A 20887-nucleotide genomic window follows, 5' to 3' on the forward strand; every position below is an offset into this window, starting at 1 on the left:
GAAAATAAAGAAAGCACAAAAGGAGACGGCAAGAAGGGTGGAAAGGAAAGAAAAAGGAGGAGAGAAGAGGAAAGAACTAGGCAAAGGAAAGGAGGAGGAAGGAGAGATGGAATAAGGAAGGGGAGGAAGAGGAGATGAAACAAAGAGGAAAGATAGGAGAGGAAGGAAGGACAAGAGGGGGGACATGAGGACAAGATAAAAGACAAAAAAGGGGATAGAGAGGGATAAGATGAGAAAAGGAGGGAGGAAAGAGAGGGGAAAAGATGAGAAGAATATAGCCCTGTTCTCTGTTAGTAATCATGGTGACATATTTTGTGGGCGGAGCGTTAAAGTAGAAAATCCTACAGTGTGTTCCAATCCACGTACTTCCAGAAGTACACTTCAATGTAGTGCACTGTGTGCACTCTGTACTTACTTGAGTAGTGAGTGAATTTCAACGGGGTAGGGTCGTCTCAAATCGAATACTCTGCGCCGCACTTACCGGAAATGACGATCGCAACATTTCACTGCAGCTCGCTACCCGCCAAAATATCTTCTTCTACTTCTTTGGGGTTTTACGGCAGCTGGCCTCCTTTGTGTTGCATCGCTGCCTCCTTCAGGTTTTACCCGTCAACTACCCGTCAAAATGTCTGCCTGCTTTGTTGATCAAGAATACACAGAAAATGAAAGCAAATGAGTAGACGTGAAACGTTATAACTTACATCTATAAGGTACGCTGTTCAACACCGCGACAGCTCCTGCATCATCTGTCACCATTTCCACATGTTTGAATAGTGGTCGTGGCTCCGCCTCTTCCGCTACGCAGCCAAGATGGCGACAGTTGAGCGTGAAAAGTGTCCAGCGTTCCACACTCTACTTCGAGTGCACTGCATTTTGCCATACTTCACAGTGTGAATGCACTTATGCACTCAAAATAGTAGGTGTAAGTACGGAAGTACGCGGATTGGAACACACTGTGTGGCTAGTTAGTTAGCTAGTTTGTCCAAAGACTGACCAGCTAGCTAACGCCTGCTCTCCTCCCGGTGAAGTCGTCTCCTAGCGGCGAGGAGTGAGGCAGAGGGAGCGTGACCCGGCGCTGTCCGATGTTGGACTCATTTCCTGTAGCGTGGTGGAATTAGCAAGGTAGCTAGCTAACTAGCCGGTCGCTAAATGAGTAAGAACTTAATGCTTCATCCTCACACTCTGGTCACGGCGTAGGAAAGCACTGTGCTATCACCAGAGGAGGGACGACTTTGTTCACCTCATTTTCTGTGTTGCAGGACAGCGTGGTGGAATTAGCCTCGAATGACAGTTTGTCATCTCATCAAGAGAGATGAGTAGAGTGATGGAGGAATGGAGGAAGAGAAGATGGTAAATGAGGGAGTAGGAAGAGGAAAGGATGGAAAAAGAGGATGACTAGAAAGAAGAAGAAGAGATGGATGCAGGCAGCGTTTTCTCATCAAAGGAGTTTTTCCAGCTTGTGTAAACACTCTGCATCCATTACCAGAGCTGGATGAGGGGGCGGAAGGATGGATGGATGGATGAAAAGATGGATAATTGGATCATTGGATTGATTAAAATTCTTTATTGGCATTTTTGACCACATACAACCGGATTCTCTCTGAAGTCGGAGCCGTATGAAAATGTGATTTTTCAAAGCATTAAAGCCGCAGATAAAAAAATGTCTCTTTGTTTAATTATAGATTTTAGAGGCAGAATTAATGGAAACTCAGCAGGCTCCCCTGGGTACTCCCCATCCACCCTCCTCCTCCTCCTCCTGATTAATTTGGGTAAATCCAGCTCTGTATCTGCTGTCAGTGATTCAGCCTCAACACAAAGCTCCAGTGAGTCCAAGGAAACATTGAAGTCAAATCTTCAAAGATGTTTCTGCGATCTGTTTTCCTCTCTCCGACTGCATCCTCTGCCTCTCACCAGTGAAGAGGGTTTAATGGGTGAAATCAATTTAAACACGCAGCTTTTATTTAGATCTGCAGCTATTGTGAAAACAGATTTTCATTCCTTAAAGTATTATATCTTTATGTCTGAGTTCACCGTGAGGCTGGCTGTGGTTGCAGTTGATCCCTCACTAATAACAGTGATTAAAAAAAAAGGTGCTTTTTAGACGTGTTTTGTACCAAATGGTTCTGGGGAACTCCCTGAGAACTAGGCTACATACCTTCTAGGGGTGTCACGATTCTCCAAATACACGATTGGATTTGACTTTTGATTTTAAGGTCATGATTCGATTACATTTTTGATTTAAACATGTTGTAGACTATGGAGTCTTGATTCGTAAAGATCAACAGATCATTGGTTTTATGCCCTGACAACTGTCATTTACACTTTCAAATTCTTCTTTAAAAAAAGAGTCTTTAGTGTGATATTGGAGTTTATTACACGGCTGTGTTGAATACTCTATTCTGATTGGTCAATCACGGCGTTCTGCGGTCTGTAATTTCTGTATGAAGGACCGTTGCTATGGGCACAGTTCTAATGTCGGACCTTTTTGTGTCTAAATATTGATTTCTTCAGTAAGTAGCCGTGTAATAAGCGTGATAATGTACAGCTAGCGGGTCATTGTTGTGAAAGAATCCCCCTCAGGGCGATGAGAGACACAGCAACATCAACCTGTCGGGGATTCTTTCACAACAATGACTGGCTAGTTGTACATTACCCCTTACGTACCACACTAAGGCCATATGGTCAAATTTAAATCATTTTTTAAAATATGTATTATCAGTATTACTAGTTAATACTGTTGGTCAATTGGGGAACAAGCTGTTCAACAACAAAAAGAAGATCCACTAGACGGCAGGAGGGTACTTTACAACAACAGCTAGAGTTTCTCAGAGTTTATGAGGCACACCTGAATGCACCATGAAGTCCCAGTCGGCGCCTACATCCTTTACACTACGGCGAGCATAAACCACGCTTTTACGTACAAAGATTGATTTTAAGTGGAGATAACGTGACCGCGGCTGAAATCGCCAAACAGTTCGATGAGCGCTGTTTTCTTTGGTTGCTGCAGTCTCTGAAAAATTGTAATCAGCTAATGATATGCTAACTGTTGGTCTTGGAAGTAGCACTTACGTCAGGTAGCTGCTGTGGGTAATAATCTAATCAGCCCGGTTAGCGGCTAATTAACGTCTTCTCATTATCTCAAGATGATTTTTTGATAATAATGTTTGTTTCTCGTGGTTAATGTTGTCATCATTTTATCTTGAGAAAACAAATCTTAAAATGTTTGGATAAATATCACGAACAAAACAAAAAGTTGATTTGATAAAAGATAACGATATTTGTTTTTCTGAGATAATTACCTTGTTATTTTGAGAAAAATTATGTTTTGTTCTCGAGATGTTGATCCCATTATCACAACTAAACAACTTTTGTTATCCCGAGATAATGAAATAATTAATTATCTGTAATTCTGTCATCTTGTGATGACAGGATAAAAAAAAAATCATCTTGTAGAGTGGCTTTTTTATTTTGTTATGGGACATTTATGTCTGATGTTTGCAAGGGAAATAAGAAATCCACTAAAACATCTCTTTTAGTTGAATAACAGAGGTTTGATAGTTTGTCTGGTGATTCTTTAACTGACTCTGAGAGGAAGGATGGAGGAAGATTTTGTCTGAAACAAAGTGAGGAAGACAGATTCTGTGTTTGTGCACAGCTCCAGGGTCCATGCATATTTTAGTGTTATTTGGGTCTTTGTGTATGAAAGCAATAATACTTTTTTTTTTTTTTAACATCTCAGTCTTTGTTGCCCAGACACAGATACTGACGAACTCACCAAACATATCGGAGACTCAGAGTAAAACAAAACAACTGAACAAGTGAAATCGATGATTGCAGACGCTCGAGGCGAGAACAGTGATGCAGAGTTTTAATCAGCATGAGTTCCTGGGAGGACAGAAACACACTTAACAAGAAGTGAAAGACTACTACTAGAAACATGGGGGAAAATCACTTCACTTATGTATCGCAATTTCTAAATAGATGTTTTAATGCCAGAATCGATATATTTGCTTCATCTGAGTCTATGTGGAGGTAGAAGGAAGTTACCGCTTTTATTGTGGTAGTCTGAGTAACGTGACGTCATATCCGTTCTGTATCCGTCAACCAAAACAAACCTCAGAAAGTATAAAACGTTGGAGGGTCAGCGTGGATACGACCTGCACCCTCACATGTTAAATCCAGCGTGGTAAACACTACACATCCAGTAAAGGATGGAAACACTTTGGGTTTCACACTTTGACAGGAAAAGCAGAGCTAGACATCAGCTAAAGTCATCAAAAAAAGTTATTACAAATTGTTAAAACCAAAAAAACTTGATACAAGATTCAATTTAGTTACCTTTGGACAGAGCAAGGCTAGCCGTTTCCCCGTCTCTAGTCTTTATGCTAAGCTAAGCTAACCAGCTGCTGGCTGTATAGCTTCATATTTACAGTACAATCGTCTTATCTAACCCTCTGCAAGAAAGCTAATAAGCGTATTGTAAACATCCGTATGTTAACGTTGTCACTCCTCTATAGGTATCACAGGCCTGTGTCTCTAACGCTAAAGCAGCCTGCCGTTGTGTAGTGTTGCTGTGATTTTCTGAGTGTATTGTAGGGTTTTTTAATTAAGAAACAGTGTGAGAAAAGATGATTTGTTTGAAGCATTTAACACACGAGGGAGCAGGGCTTGTGCTTTTATTGTTATTTTGCTGTGCGACTATAGCTGCTGTGTGAATTGCGGATGGAGCGGTTGTTATTCTGGGTGTCTGAGGGAGGGAAAAAAGGCGTTAACGGCATGAACAGAAATCACCGGGGATCGGGATTCTTCTTTTATAGTTAATTTGCTTTGTGATTTGGCAGAAGAAGTCCTGGGTGGTCTTTGTCAGCAGCTGTGTGGGAGTTAACAGACGGTTTTCAGGGCGCACTGAGGATCCTCTGTCTTTTGTTTTATTGCTATTTTGTATGATAAATTTGCATTGTTTATCAGGGTTTTAACATAAACGCAGTGCAGCTGAAACAAAGCTCCTCGTAATACCTGGAGTACACACACTGTTAGCATGGGACGCCGCAGAATAGAAGCTAAACCCAGAACCCTGAAGTACTGGTGAGCTGCTCCCTCTACGTATGAAGCCACATCAGGACCAGAGGAGGGAAACTTACTGTAGGTGTGACTTTATAGGGACAACAGGGAAATACCACATCGAGTCATTTCACACAAATCATTTGTCCCCCTAAATGAACTCTACCAAGTAAGAAAGTATGAGATACTTTCACATGTTTCGTTCATGAGCATTTTGTCTGGCCTCTAGCTTTCCAGCTGTGACCGCTCCGTCCTCCGAACGGCGATGACCTCATTAACGTTATGGTTCCTTTATAGCGTTGGGTTTGAATCTGAAATATTGCAAAATAGGCGCTTTTGCTTTTCGCTTCGCATCGCCTTGTCTGTCAACTCTGTCTCGTCACGTGTGTGTGAAATATGACTCCTGCTTCTCTGACCTGAGACTGCGTATGGAGCAGATGCATTCACTGTCAGTTTGTAGCGTCCGTCGTCCGACTTTGTATTGATAACACGACGCAGATACGCCAAAATTAACTAAATGGGTTTTGTTTCTGTAAAAATAGCAAGACGACGGTGGGGGCGGTGGGTACGTAATGTAATCGGTGTGTGCCCGACCACCGTGTAACACCGACGACCGCAACAAGCCTAATGCAAACCGTACCCGAGTACGGTACGGAGCGTTCACACTTATCAGAACAAACTGGATTTTGGGGTCAAGTGTACTCTGATCCAGGACCGGGTCTCTGATGTGAGAGCACCCTTATTCTAATTTTTTTTATTGTAGTAAAAGAGCATTGAAGAAGAAGACGAAGAATATGTTTTGTTTTTCAAATAAAAGGCTGGATAATAATCGATTAATCAAAATAAGAATTGATAGATTCATTGATTATCAAAAGAGTGGTTAGTAGTAGTCCTTTCTGCTGATATCCGGTGCTGGAGCTGCTCTGTAACCTTGGCAGTAACCTCTGCAGTTTAAGCTGCAGTAGAAGAAGAATAGCAGAGAGATTTTAGAGAAAAGCTCCGAGCACCGCTGAGTCTTTTGTTTTTCTCTCCAGAGAAGTGAGAGGAAAAAAGGTTTTCTTGTCAGATTTGAAAGCGACCTTTTACTGAGTAACTGATTGATCTTCATAATAACAGAAGCACAACTCGTCTATCTGGGAAACCAAAACGCCACAGCAGAGCTCTGCGTCGGACTTGACAAAAGTGCTGCTGTTTCCCCGAGTATTTACAGACTTGGCTTTTTTTAACTGGGAAATCACTCCAGAGTACCGCGCAGTGAGATATCTGTCAAGTCTGTAATCTTTATTGAGTCATAATGGCGAGAAAAAAATCCTTCATCGCTGATTGCTGCTGCTCTCTCAGCAGAATTATTTCCCAGAGCTGTTGTAATTGGGACCATAATAAGTGGTGGAGATAAGAGTGAGGGCTCTTATAGGCACCGATGACTTAGTATTTCATTACTTGTAACCATGGTGATGACAGCGGTTAAGATCACTCGCACGCTTTGAGAACTGAGAAACGGCGTTCTGGGTTTTATGAGACTCTGCTGGAGAGTCGAAGCGGAATAGGAATATGATCCGACTCCGGTCCTTTCCCCCTTCTGCAGTGTTTGTCTGAACCATCACTTAGAGGTCTTCATAAACTTCATTTTGGATCCAATCTAATTATGTTCGAGTGTATTTGAACAAGGTGTGACTGCCCCTGGTAACTATCAGCTCTAACGCCAAACTACACATGTGGCAAGACTTATTAGAGACAAACAACGCTAGACGTCTTTAATAAGACAGTTGACTAATCAGTTTATTCATGTTAACAATAAACCCAACAACAATTTAATGGCATCATAATGTTGAGTATCTGTTGGATTTTTTTAACGACTCTCAACAAGTTCAGAGATACTCAAGTAAAAGATCTGCGTTCGAGATTTCACTAAAGTCAAAATACAAAAGTATTAACAGCAAAATGTGCTTCAAGCATTAAAGTAAAAGTACTTGCTGAGCAGAAGGGTCCCTTTCAGAGAGTTATATCATTATTATATATTTGAATATTATTATTGAGCAGCATTTTGTGTTCCAGCTGGTGGAGGTGGAGCTCATTTTAACTACTTCCTTACTTATATAGTTATGAAATTTAATCTATTTGATTTGTGTACATAGACATGAATTTCCTTTTTTTTTCTCGTGACGCTCAGCACGACTTTCAACAACGTGTTTTTCGTGCGTTTTCCCTACAAATCTCCATCAACAGGTGACGCACATGTCAATTTCCGCTCCAGTCTGGCGACAAAAAAACAAAACCTTGTTTTTTCTTGTAAATTTTAGGGGTGTAACATCACAGCGATCTGGATCGATGTATCAAATTATTGATCAATGATCCGATATATCGATGCAAAGCGCAAACATCAATACATATAATCTTAAAGACTTGTCTTTATTTTGAAATTCCTATGGCACGTCTGTGTCACCAGTTTCAGTCCAAAGTGCACCTCCTTCCTACAGAGCCCAGTAATAAAACTAAAAAGAGATCAATGATGAGAGAAATCACAACAGAGTGATTGAGGTTGTCTGTGAAGGCCGACGCTTTGGTGACAGAACCAATGAGAATGCAAGAGACTGGTTGTGGGTGGTGCTTGTTGCCTGGTTATATCATATTTTAGATGTTTTTTGACAGTTTATATAAATGTTATTGATTGTGTTAATTAAACATATGAAAAAAAATAATATCAATTGCAGACCCCTGAATTGAATTTAACCAAAATCGTAACGTGGCAGACTTTGTGATGGCATCAAATATAGAATCATTGTCCAAAGAATCTATATAATATTGTATTGCTACTTGTGATTTACACCCCTTTAACATCAGAGAGTTTTTTCTCGCAAATTTAGGACTTTATAATCAAAGAGAATATTCAAGTTTCTTTCTCGTAAATTTGTCAGTTTTTTCTCGTAAATTTACAACTTTAATCTCTAACGTTAACCCCCTCCCCCGGCTCAGTATTACTTTTTTTTGTTACCTTCAATGGCCTTAATACGCCGTCATAATTACCGTTGGTATATGTGACTAACACAGACGCCAACAAGAAAACGTTCATGGCGAGGAGCGCGAGCTTCATACAGCTTTCCAAAAAAAAAACGTCAATGTAACAGAATGTATCTGTAAAATCCTTTTAGCTGTTTCAATGAGATGATTTCTGTTCCATTCAAGTATTTTGGAAAGCTGTGGGAGGTTCCTCTCCAAGCGGAGGTGGTGAGTAAAACATTGATCAACTGACACAAAGGACATAAATATGAGAATAACACCAAGGTTTCCCTTAAATATCTTGTTAAAGCTTAAAACCACAAAAATCAATAAATAATCTGCATATTGCTGATCCCCATTTTAGTGAAGCTGATCCCCACAGAAGACTTAAACAGCATACAAATCTCATTTCCTGCATCAACAGTGAAGCCGTTTTTTTGTGTTCTAGTCACCCTGGATGAGCTCCAGTAATGTTGCCTTATTATACCGCTGCAGACTTTTTGCCAAGTCGCTCTGTGCAGAAGTGGCAGCTAATTATAATGTGCAGCTTCTGTCTGTCTGTGTTGGTTGGAAACATTCGTCCCAACGAGGGTGAAATCTTTTGCCTCTTACAGACTCCACCAGTCACTGTGAATTAAAATAGACGGCGTGAAAAAAAAATATTTTTTAAAGTCTGGATATAGTTGAGAGATGATTAGCTGCCACTCCATATTAGGAAGTTGGTAACAGCAGACTGCGGATAGAATAATGAATGGTATGACATTTGGAGGAAATGTCTCCTCTTCTAAAATGTCCCTCCATTATACACTGGGGAGGGATCCAACATTAAAATAATCACGTCACACCTAAATTCATTACATTTAATGAAACGCAGCTCATTATCTTATCTTCGTTTTTATTAACTTATCTTCACTGTAATCTTCTTATCTTCATTGTAATCATCTTATCTTCATTGTAATCATCTTATCTTCATTATTATCTTGTCTTCGTCCTTATTATTTTATCTTCGTCCTTATTATCTTATCTTCATTATTATCTTGTCTTCGTCCTTATTATCTTATTTTCGTCCTTATTATCTTATCTTCGTCCTTATTATCTTCGTTGTTATCTTATCTTCGTTTTCGTTAACTTATCTTCATTTTTAACTTATCTTCTTTTTTGTTAACTTATCCTTGTTTTTGTTAACTTATCTTCATTGTTATTACCTTATCTTTGTTGTTATTAACTTATCTCTTGTTTTTATCTTATCTTCATTATTATCTGATCTTCATTTTTATTAACATTTCTTAGTTGTTATTATCTTATCCTCATTTTTATTAACATATTGCCGTGTATTGCAGTGTTGTAGAACTTGAGATTGATCTTGGTCTCAAGACCATTTTTTGAGGTCTTGGTCTTGTCTCAGAATTATTTACTCGGTGAACTGAAGAGAAGTGATTTCTAAACTAAAATGTCATATTAGCATGCATTTTTTTCAACGAATCCGCTCCTTTTCCCTCCAGGTAGACCCCATGTTCACAGTACCAGCTCCCCCTGCTCCAGGCCACCCCGGGGCCCCCGGATCCTCTCTGCCCTCGGCCCCTTCGTTCTCCCCTCCGGCCCTGCCCACCTCCAACCCCAAGCAGCTGGCGGTGAGGACGAGGTCTATAGGCACCAACACCCAGGATGGAGGCGTCTCTGGAGCACTGGAGGGGGACTCGGCCTGTCTGGGGCCCTGCCAGCCCGGGACCAGCGTCAACCTGGAGGGCATCGTCTGGCACGAGACCGACGAGGGTAAGAAGTAGTTCTGAAAAGTGATTAGTGATCTCTCACTAGTGAACGCTCTGTGGTAACAAGTTTAAAGGGTTGGTTCACCCAAATTACAAAAAATACCTATATTTTAGTGGTGTCTGTACACAGACTTATGAGAGATCCACTTCTGATATAGTCTGTGTTCCTTAAAGCACGAAAAAACTACATTACTATTTTTGTGGATGGAGTCACAGGGTCGTCGTCTCTTGAAAGATATGTTGCTGTTGAGTTTTTCAGTTGTCATTTTTCAATTCTTTTACTAGCACAACCATAGTTCCCTCCTTCTGCTCGGTATTGGGTTGGCTGTAGAAAATCAAGGCAGGTATTTTAAAAAACAGATCTTTCTGCATGGCTAAAATGCAACTAAAATTAAGTAGAAAATATGTCTTTTAAGTAAACTGACCCATTAATAGTGCATACTTTATGATTTTAAGGCGTCAGGGCTTTGACTGCCTTGAAAGTAAAAACAAAAACAGATTCAGGAATCTAAAACATTACGCTGACAATGGCTGACATTTATTTGTAGTTTGTGGCCGGCGGACAGAAATATGCAAAAACGCTGTTAATCTCCTTTAAAGGTGAAGTGTGTAGGATTTGACGGCATCTAGTGGTGTGGTTGCAGATTTCAACCAACTGAGTACCCCTCTGCTCACTCCTCCCTTTCCAAGACTGCCGTAACGTGAGCCACCGAGTGCAAAACCGTGGTAACGCCGTTCTCCTCGCTCAGAGGTCATCCTTACCATAATAAACATACATACTTTAGGAGCAACAGACGGCTGCTGGCGGTACCGCGGTTTAACACTCTGCGGCTCACGTCAACGCAGTTTCACAAGCGTGTCGGAGAACTACGGTGGCCTTCAGGTAACGTAAAACTGTGAAAGTCTCTCTCTAGAGCCAGAGTTTGATTTGTCCGTTCTGAGCTACTGTAGACACATGGAGGACTCCGTGAAGACGACCCGCTCCCTATGTAGATATGAAGGACTCATTCAAACAATTCTTAGTTTCAGGTGATTATACACTAATGAAAACATAGATATTAATATTATACTCCATCTCTGCTAATAGATCCCCTGAAATGTTCTACACTGTTCCTTTAATAAGTAGAAGCCGTTATACTGTCTCAACTTTTTCACCTTCACGTTTGTGTATTAGTCCTCAGATGCTGAACAACTGATGCAGAATAATGTGGGTTGTTTCCAGTCTGTGATGGTGAGGACGTGGAGAGTCCTGTGTGTCAAACACGAGTAAATGAAATTCTTTATTTGTGCCTCAGTGAAAGCCAAGATGGTGGAAACGCATCAGCAGCTTTTCTGATCCGCGAGCTCGACTCGACTTTGACAAAAGACTTTTTTTTTGCCTCGACGTGTGGAAAAGCCCCGACTTGCCTTCCACTGCACTATTTCTGTTGTCTTCACATTGGAGGATTTATAGCGGTTGTCATTTAATCTGAGTCTCTACACGGACGGAGAGACCGACGATCACAAACTATTTTTACTGAACGCCGGCTGAGTAGAAGCGAGGTGTGAAAATTCAGGTGGTTTGTTTTGTTCCTCCTCATTAAAACTAAAGAACGTGTTGTTTGCAGGAAGAATTCAACAAGGGAGGCTTTAATTTGAGACGCTTCATTTTTAGAAGCTGTAGAGGGACGCTATCCAAATTTATGACAGCTCCGGGGCAACAGTCTGAGTAAATATTTCTGCCTCCTTAGAAGCAGCTTTTCAGGTTTACTGGACTGTTTTGTGTTTCCAAAATGAGGCCAGAAAAACAGCACAACTCAGTTCTATGTTTCCAGAGTTTTTATCCACATCTCAGAGTCTTAATCAGAAGATGGAGCTGGTTCAGTTGTGATCATGTGATCTAAATATGGTGATAATAGGTTAGTGTATATGAAGGAAGACGGTAACTAGTCTGGAGTCAGACGTGAGCTTCCTCCGGCTGTCTACTGACTCCTGGTTGACTTTGACTCCGTCCCAGTTGATGCTTTTGATTCATGTTTGCAGGTTGCGCTGGTCGTTTGATGGAACCTGCCAATGTTGTACCAAAAATGTACCAAAAATAATATACAAAATAAATATAGGCATTAATTAGGCAGAATCATGCATAAATAAATAAATACATAAATAAATACATACAATTTAATAAAGAATATAAATATAAATTGCATAAAGAAATGCACATAAATACATTTAATTTATTTTATGTATTTTATTTTTGATTTTGGCAGGCTGAGTCTTCAAAATGCATTTTATCATTGGACGACTTGTAGCCCAAACAACAGAGTAGAGGCAGTTTCAAGTTGTGTTACGTCTACTTCTTCTGCCAGAAAATCACCGTACAACACTGCCTCTCTGTAGAGAAAAAGTGGATTTAAAAATCTGGATATTTCAAAATCGTTTACCCCTAAAAAAGATGATAGATTCACCCTGTTTGGCCAAATAAAACTGGGTCCCGTTTCAACTAGTGTGGGTTTGTATAACATATGCCACGAGAACAAACAGATGGTTCTTCTACTTTTCATTCCAAACTAAAATAACTAGAATGTATTTTTAAACCCGACTGCAGATCCTCATAAGAGCAGTTTTGGCGTTGAGCTTCAGTCCAGAACAAGAAGAGAAGTGGAACCAGAAACCCGTCCAACATGACAAAATGATACCTTGGGAGTACCGGGCGGCGGATCAGACGGCCTGATGATTCACCCGCCGATTTCCACGCCGTCGCACTTTGATAGGCCGTTAACGAGGACAGCGCTCAGCGCGGGGGCCTCTCAGCGGAGGTGTAATACCTTACTGCAGGCTGCTAATGAATAATCCCATCTCTCGGTGCCCATCTCGCTCTGCCAGCCGCCGGGCCTCTGAAGTGGAGTGGTGAGTTTGGCGGAGAGGCGTTTGTATCCCGGCCCAGTATTAATTAACTGGAGCTGCTCTCTCCGCCCAGGCAAAAAATAAAAAGAAGAGAAAACAAACACAACACGGGGGAATTTATCCTGCATGGTGCTCCTAAACAGACCACAGAGATAGACGATGAATAATCCATCTCCTGCTGCAGACTGTCTCCTTCTATACAAACAGACGTCAGATAAAGCAGTCAGTCAGCTCGGTGGAAACACGGACAGGAAATTGAATTAAAATGTTTCCTTCTAGACTTTGACAGGTAAAATGAAAAAACAAACAAAATGTAGTTGATAAATTAATAAAATGAAGCTTCAAGCAAAACATTTCAAACTAGAATGGCACTCAGAGAGCGCAGACCTCCGCCAAGGCTGGGTGAGAATAAGGCATGTATCTGTCCCGTGATTTGGATCTGCTCCAAAATCTAATGGGTTCTTCCTTGGCCCGTGTTACACCCTTCCACCAAGTTACATGAAAATCGGGCCAGTAGTTTTTCCGTAATCTTGCTGACAAACAGACAATCAAACCGAAAGCATGACCTCCTTGGCGGAGGTTATATGAAAACAGAGCACAAACCTCCTCTGAGGCCCCGTTTCCACCACAGGAAATTCCCCCCGGAACTACGAACCTTTTGAGGAACTTATTGCGTTTCAGCTGCAGAGTCCAGGGTCTAAATTAAGTTCCGGGGACATTTTACTCTCCAAAAAAAGTATCAATTCAGGACCATTTTAGAATGACAGGAGAGCATTTCTGTTTGTCTGATAACAGTAAAAGTAAAGTTAGGCTCTACGGAGCTGTAGAGGACTGTTCACATCATCGTCACCCGCGTTGTTGGATCAGGAATTAAACTTCAACTACATGCTTTTGGAAATCTAAAGAACGTTTTTGCAGACTAGGGGCCCTATCTTCCTATCGCACAGCACAGTGCAATTGTCATTGCTAGTTTCAGACCGACGCCATTGTCATTTTCACGCCCAGCGTCCACATTGTGTAAGGCATTCTGTATTGATCAACCTGCAGCGCTCTCAGCGCTCCTCCGGTCACTGGCCTTGACCGCTGTGACCAGAGAGATCACGGTGGTCACACGCCCCAGCTCCATAATTCATTTGTTTTACCTACAATGGCCTTAATACGCCGTACAGTACATATTAGATCTGATCAGATACATTTACGTACACGCCTCCGAGTTCAAGATGAGACAGGGAGACAAAGGAGAGAGATTTTGTACATCTATTTGACACGTAGCGAGAACAAGCACACAGGTTAAGAACTAAGAAAATGTGTTTTTTATTTCACCGATGTGTTCATAATAATATTATCAAGAATATTCAAATTCCTGCCGCTCTTATAATACAGAATTGAATCCAAACTATTTCCAATATTCCCTTTCAGCACAAATAATCCTGACTTTGAATATATTTAGATGTAGATGGTTAAAGGAATGGAAGGCTGCTGACGTTACTCCTGATTTACGGGTTTATCTGGATGATGCATTCAAATCTTTTCAGCAACACACGGCAGATTTGTCTTTTAAGAGCAGCAGTTTATGAGAAACTAGATCCCAATAAGTCCCTGGATTCACACCAAAAACAAATCACTTATTCGGCGACCTGTCGCTGAACTTTCCACCAGATTTCACTCCAATCTGTTCACATATATTTTTTGAGATTTCCCTCCGAAGAAAGGAACAAACTACCCAGCCGGGCTGAACACGTCGCCTCCTCCTCCTCGGAGAAGGAGAAAATAAATGCAAACAGAAGACATCAAAGCGTCGTGTTTCCAGGTTTGTGAGAGTAAACAAACTGCAGCAGCATGAGTGAAGTGAAGCAGAGGAACAGGATGCATAAATAATATGATGATAAATCTGGAGTTATATATATATATATATATATATCACAGAGAGATACGCCGTAATCTACTACCAAATACTAACATGCAGACATGTATCTAAAGAACAAGGACAAAGATGGAGGGACAGAATAGGGATGAAGGAGCTATAAAATGGATTCAGTCTGACAGGATGGACGGATGGATGAGGAAGAGGGGGAGAGATAGAAGTGAGGAGATGGACAGAATGGCAACGGAGGTTTCTGTCTATATTTTGAAGCCACCAGGGGGACGGAGAGATGGAGAGGAATGTAAAGACGAGACAGAGAGAAACAGACGAAGAAGGATCATTTTCGATGGACGATGTCAGAGTCAAAGAAGAACGACGAAGACATGAGAGAGTATTTTTTTTTCTTTGTGTTCATCCTGCGGCGTCCTCCCCGCCGCTCGGGGACTATACGGTTCAGGAGGCGGAGGGATAACTGGAGAGCCCCCTTCCTCCTCGTGACGGCGGAGGGATACGAGGGGAAGATGCCGGTTGCATGTTAATTAAGCAGAATACTAATTGGAAAGACAGAAAGAAGAAGATGAGACCACCATTTCAGCTTCAGACCCCTCCTCACCCCTTCACCTCCTCCCTGCAGGAGACCAGAGTCTGATGAGTCTAATCAGATGGTGATTGGCTCCACAAACCGTCTGACTTCTAGACGCTCTGTCTGTCTGTCTGTCTGTCTGTCTGACAGACTTGATGCCGGAGATAACGTCAATTACAAGGATTGTAAATAATTACTAAACACACATCATCACTGTAAAGTAGCTGATTTAAAGGAATAGTGCACCGTTTCAGGGAAATACACTTGTTCACTGTCTGGTGGAGCGTTGTGTTGAGTTCACACCAAGCGTGAAGCAAATATTCGCCTCGCTTTACTCACACGACTTGGACCGTCGGTATCGTTTGCGTTGCTTCGTACTAGACGCACCGGAGAGGAAAAGGAGCTTGTCTCCATAGATACCAACAACTTCTCTTTCCTCCATCAACCATGGAAGAAATAACCACTGTTGCTGCTTTGTACATGTTGATGAAGTCCCAGATATGTCAGAAAACCAAACGCTGTCGTGTCTGGGTTCATAACATCACCCGGCGGCGAGCTGTATTCACATACAGTGACTGTATCCAGCAGCCACACGTCGCTACTGCGGTAGGAACCCAATATAAACAGATTGTACTGTGATTTAATATCAATAAATGGATCAAAATGATGCCGAAATAACTACATAATGATGCTGATTAGTAAAAAGTCTGAATTCATACTTTGTCAGGTCTGTTACCATGACAACAATCAGACAACTTTTAAAATGCTTGTTTTCTGAATGGAGTTTGGTTGGATCAGTGCCAGGCTATGCAGCTGCTCTATCAACACTCAACATAAAGTCATCTAGTCATAAATACGGCAGCAACAACGTACCACGTCCTTCGATTAAAATATTTAATCGCAATTAATCGCAAATTAATCACATTTTTTATCTGTTCAAAATGTACCATTAAATACTTGACAAATCTCCCTTTAAGAGTGGACAAATCTGCTGCTTTATACAAATGTATGTTTATATTTATTATTGTAAATCAATTAACAACACAAAACAATGACAGATATTGTCCAGAAACCCTCACAGGTACTGCATTTAGCATAAAACAATATGCTCCAATCATAACGTGGCAAACTGCAGCCCAACAGGCAACAACAGCTGTCAGTGTGTCAGTGTGCTGACTTGACTATGACTTGCCCTAAACTGCATGTGATTATCATAAAGTGGGCATGTCTGTAAAGGGGAGACTCGTGGGTACCCATAGAACCCATTTACATTCACTGATCTGGAGGTCAGAGGTCAAGGGACCCCTTTGAAAATGGACATGACAGTTTTTCCTCGCCAAAATTTAGCGTAAGTTTGGAGCGTTATTTAACCTCCTTCATGACAAGCCAGTATGACATGGTTGGTACCGATGGATTCATCAGGTTTTATAGTTTCATATGATACCAGTATCTTCACTCTAGCTTTGAAACTTCAACCTAAAAATCACAAGTTGCATTAATGCATTAAAGAAAGTAGTGGCGTTAAAACAAATTTGCGTTAGCGTGTAATTATCGCGTTAACTTTGTCAGCCCTGGATTCAAACATTATCCAGGGTTCTGATCAGTACAGGTACAAGTGTGTGTTTTGACTTGAGAATGAACCCAGTTTGGTTTAAAGATGAACCAAAATAGTTTCTTTGAACATGTTGTCATAAAAGAGTTTTTTCCACTGTTAGTTAGATTCATTCAGTCACGGCGAGCTGCCGACTCAGTTTTAGTGCCACTTGGTGCAGATGGCAGACGGTGAGCACAAACCTGGATGAGATGTTAACCTGCTGCATTATCTCAGTTTCCTTTGAGTTGGAGTACTCCAACAAGCATATTCATCCAGGATGACATGTTTACATGTGTCACATAGAATATATCCATTTAATGTGATGTTACAGCCGTAAACAAACGTCATCTTAGGTTTGAATATCTCAGTGATGTTGTCTCAGAGCTACTTAAGGGGGTAGGTATTTATTATCCATCCAGCTGGTTCATTATAGATTTTAGGGGCTGATCCACCTTTTGTTAAACTGAGGGAACACACTCGGCCGTGTTCCCTCTCTCATCTCTCTGTGAGAGTGTTTAGTGATGGCGGTGGCGGCGGCGACCATCGGGCTTAACTGAAGAGCGAGAAGTCGCGTGTTGCTTTTAAAGCTGTAACGCATCCAGGATTTGATTCGCTCTGCATTGCTGCCGGTGCGTCACAAAAAGGGAGGTTAATGGTTTTCAAATGTCAGTCTGAGAGTGAGGAAGAGGAAGAGGAAGAGGAGACGTTTGTTTCACGTGGCTGAAGGGTCGTTTAAAACCGTGAAGGCTAAATTTAGCTTTGTACTAAAGAGCTGACAGGAACAGAAGACTGTATTCTCCTCCTGATGCTGCCGACCGATATCAGTTTGAGCAACAACAAACAGTTTGGAAAACAATTTGAACTCCTTCAGCTTCTCATCTCCGACCGGCGGCAGCTCGTCACGTTGATTTGTCTTTCTGCTCAGAGGGTTCAGCGTGCTCCTTTTTATTTCTGCACATCCGTCTTTTATGGCTGTTTCATTAGTTTCCTCATTAGATACAAGAGAGAAGAAAGGAATCAGAGTATTTCTGCAGAGCTACAGAGGCTGATAACAACAGAAGAGCTCCTTTCACACAGTTTAATGTGTTGTTCTACCTGAACACCTGTATCACTGTTTGATTCTGTCATAGTCATTCTGATTGATATGATCATCATAATAAACACATTTTAAGACCTTTTTTCCTCTAAAAATCTAGATGTTTTTTCTTATCTGTTTCAATAACTGCCAAATTCATTTTGTGTTCCAGAAGGATCAACTTTAAATTGATTGTTTTGTCATTGACGCCTGTTATAATCAGAAACAAACTGTTGTTCTCTGACCTATTCACCTTGTTACTGATCCAGGAGCCTGCTGCGGTCCCAGTAGAGATCCAGTCCAGTACTAACCTCGTGTGTCTCTGTGATCGACAGGTGTGCTGGTGGTGAACGTGACGTGGAGGAAGAGAACCTACGTGGGAACTCTGTTAGACTGCACCAAACACGACTGGGCTCCTCCGAGGTGAGACTGTCTTTCTCTCTCTGCCTCTGTTTCTTTACAGACGATACAACATACTATACTTTACGTTATATATACACTGCATGATGTCAATGCCTGTCTCACTGACATTAATGTATGGATGGGGGAAAACCTTTTAAAGCTAAATGAGGACCCAAAGCAGCAAGAGAAAAACTGCACTCAATGTTTGGTGGTCTTAGCAAAACAGATGAACGGGATGAAAGTAGGCCAGTACGGTGTTCGGTCCAGTACGGTGTTCGGTCCAGTACGGTGTTCGGTCCAGTATGGTGTTCAGTCCAGTAGGAGGTTCTGTTTTCGGTTCGGTTTATCTGCTTGTTTGTACATTAAGGTCTTTTCAGACGGGGAGCGACACTGCGCCTGCGTACTCGCTTGGATCCGCGAGGTATAACTGCGCCACTCATGTAGACAAGCGTTCCGCAAGTAAACGCCACGCGGTATGTGTGGCAACCATGGAAACGTCTATGTATAAGTGCACTACTGTAGGCTACGTATGCCTGCCGGTACAACTGTGTGGTGTATCATATATCTCTAATCACAGCTCGATTTGTTGACACACGTGGCGATGCTGTTTCACTTTCATTAACATAGCAAGACAGGGCATTTGTGCTGCATTCATGTGGTGTCCGAATAATCGGAAATACAAGATCCCGACTGGTAAAATTCACGTGAATTAACTCAGAACTTTTGTCGGCATTTACAAATTGAAATAAAAAATATAAATATAGAAAGCAGCGCTTCCTGTTTGGCAGCTTATTACAGTTACAACGTTTGCTAACGTATTCGTTCCCATGTACACAGAGTTGCAGCTGCCATTTACTATAAATCTAAATTCTAAAACAACAAACACACCATTTTGTTCAAGTTGAATCGTCTCGTCACGTCGCCACAGGGCAACAGAGAATCAGGACGCCAACAACAAAGCTGCAGGACGAGTTGACGAGGCAGACTGGTGACATTACGCCTAAAATTATATTCTTATTCTTGTAAAGGCCTCATATAATTATTCAGATTCTGCTTGGTTTATTTCCCTGTTTGATCTATTATTGTTCTTCTTATTGGCTTTCATTTGCTGCTGGTTGTTTATTTGATTAACTGAAAAGAGCACTTTATCTTTTGTAAAGTGCTGTAATGTTGCTAAAATGATATAAAGGGATGAATTGACTGAACAGCTTTAACAGAAACGCGCTTCATCCCAAATGGAGAGTGGTTTTTTTTGTAATTGCTGAGAGGAAAATGTGACAGTCTCTCCTCCTCGCGGGGCTGAAGCCTCTCAATTATTGCTCCTGTATGTAAATGATTGTTGTCATGGCAATTACAGCTTAATCTCAGAAAGCAGGGACTAAATTGCTTTTTTCATTTGGACTCTGCTGCTCTGCTCTCTCTTTTGTCGGCGGTGACTGAAAGACGTTTTCATTATATAATTCAATAGAATGAAATGCTTCCTGTCCATTGACTCATTATCAGTCTGTGAATGAAACTGGAACCAAAAGATAAAATTAAAAGCACAAAATATGACTAAACACGTGAAGAAAACAAGTTTGATATTAAGGATGTGACGATACTAAAGATTTAGTAGTCAATACCGATTCCATACCACGCTAAAAAACAACAGTTAAACAATAAATCTCTTGTTTTCAACATAAACTCCTTTACTACTGTTTGCATGCTGGTTTTTGTTAGGAAGTTAAACAGCTCATTATTCCTTCTCCTTCCTTCCTTCCTTCCTTCCTTCCTTCCTTCCTTCCTTCCTGGATTTATTCAAGTTTCCACCAAAAACTACATTTTATAAGATTACATTTGAACGCATCATGATAACGTTATAATTTACCTGCTCCCAATACTCATTTTTACTGAATAGAGCCTGAAGGCATCATAATGTAAATCAGTGGCACCTCCCGTATTGAAATCGGAAGGACGAGAGCTAGTTAGCGTTAGCTGTTAGCAGCTGGTAAGCAGCACAGTCCTTCACAGAGCTAACAGCTAACGTTAACTAGCTCTCGTCCTGCTGATTTCAACACAGATTTGTTGTTCACAATGTAGCGTTATCAGGGAAAAATAGGACGAGTCGATAGTTCACTGCGTCTCAAAACACATTTTCTATCGTCCCCGGTACAATGGGACAAAGACTATAGAAGCAAAGAGACAAATCTCTGGTGCTTTTTTGACAACAGCCGCTAGATGGCACTGCGGTGGCGGTGCCGCCATTTTGGACTGAAAACACCAATGCGTCTGTGTCCATGGATGTATAAAGAGACGTCTGTAAATCAGCTTCCCAGTACAAACACACCTCATTTAAATCATTATGTCCTAATAGTTCTAATAGTAGGGATTTAGTTTTACTTTTGTACGTCTCTTTGTAGGCAGACTTCTACTGGCGTCCGGTAGTCGCTTTCAGTCCCAAACAGTGGAAGCGTAGCTCTGCTGCTGGCGCTGATGTTGCAATGGAACATATAATTGACTTTCACTTCTTCAATATCCGTTCTTTGCCGTTAGTCTCGAGCCCTGACGGTACCTGTGTTACTGTAGAAAAGCGACTACTGTTAAGTTTTAATAAATTTTGCTATCGACTTGGTACCAAAGTGTCGGTTCTTGTGACATCCCTGTTTGATCTTATAAAAAC

General features: G+C 41.3%; 2 protein-coding genes across 2 annotated transcripts in view; both read left to right on the forward strand.

Moving 5' to 3' along the window:
• LOC119492980 (actin, non-muscle 6.2-like) overlaps positions 1-20887 on the forward strand; it is an 840607-nt gene that overhangs the window by 106339 nt on the left and 713381 nt on the right. The window lies entirely within an intron of this gene.
• The window catches only part of znf608 (zinc finger protein 608), a 58989-nt gene that overhangs the window by 23974 nt on the left and 14128 nt on the right, over positions 1-20887 (forward strand). The window contains 2 exon segments of the mRNA XM_037777847.1: positions 9561-9831; positions 18162-18249. Of these exon segments, the coding sequence (XP_037633775.1) occupies positions 9561-9831; positions 18162-18249 (359 nt within the window).

This window comes from Sebastes umbrosus, chromosome 8 (assembly GCF_015220745.1).
Source record: "Sebastes umbrosus isolate fSebUmb1 chromosome 8, fSebUmb1.pri, whole genome shotgun sequence".
Lineage (NCBI taxonomy): Eukaryota > Metazoa > Chordata > Actinopteri > Perciformes > Sebastidae > Sebastes > Sebastes umbrosus.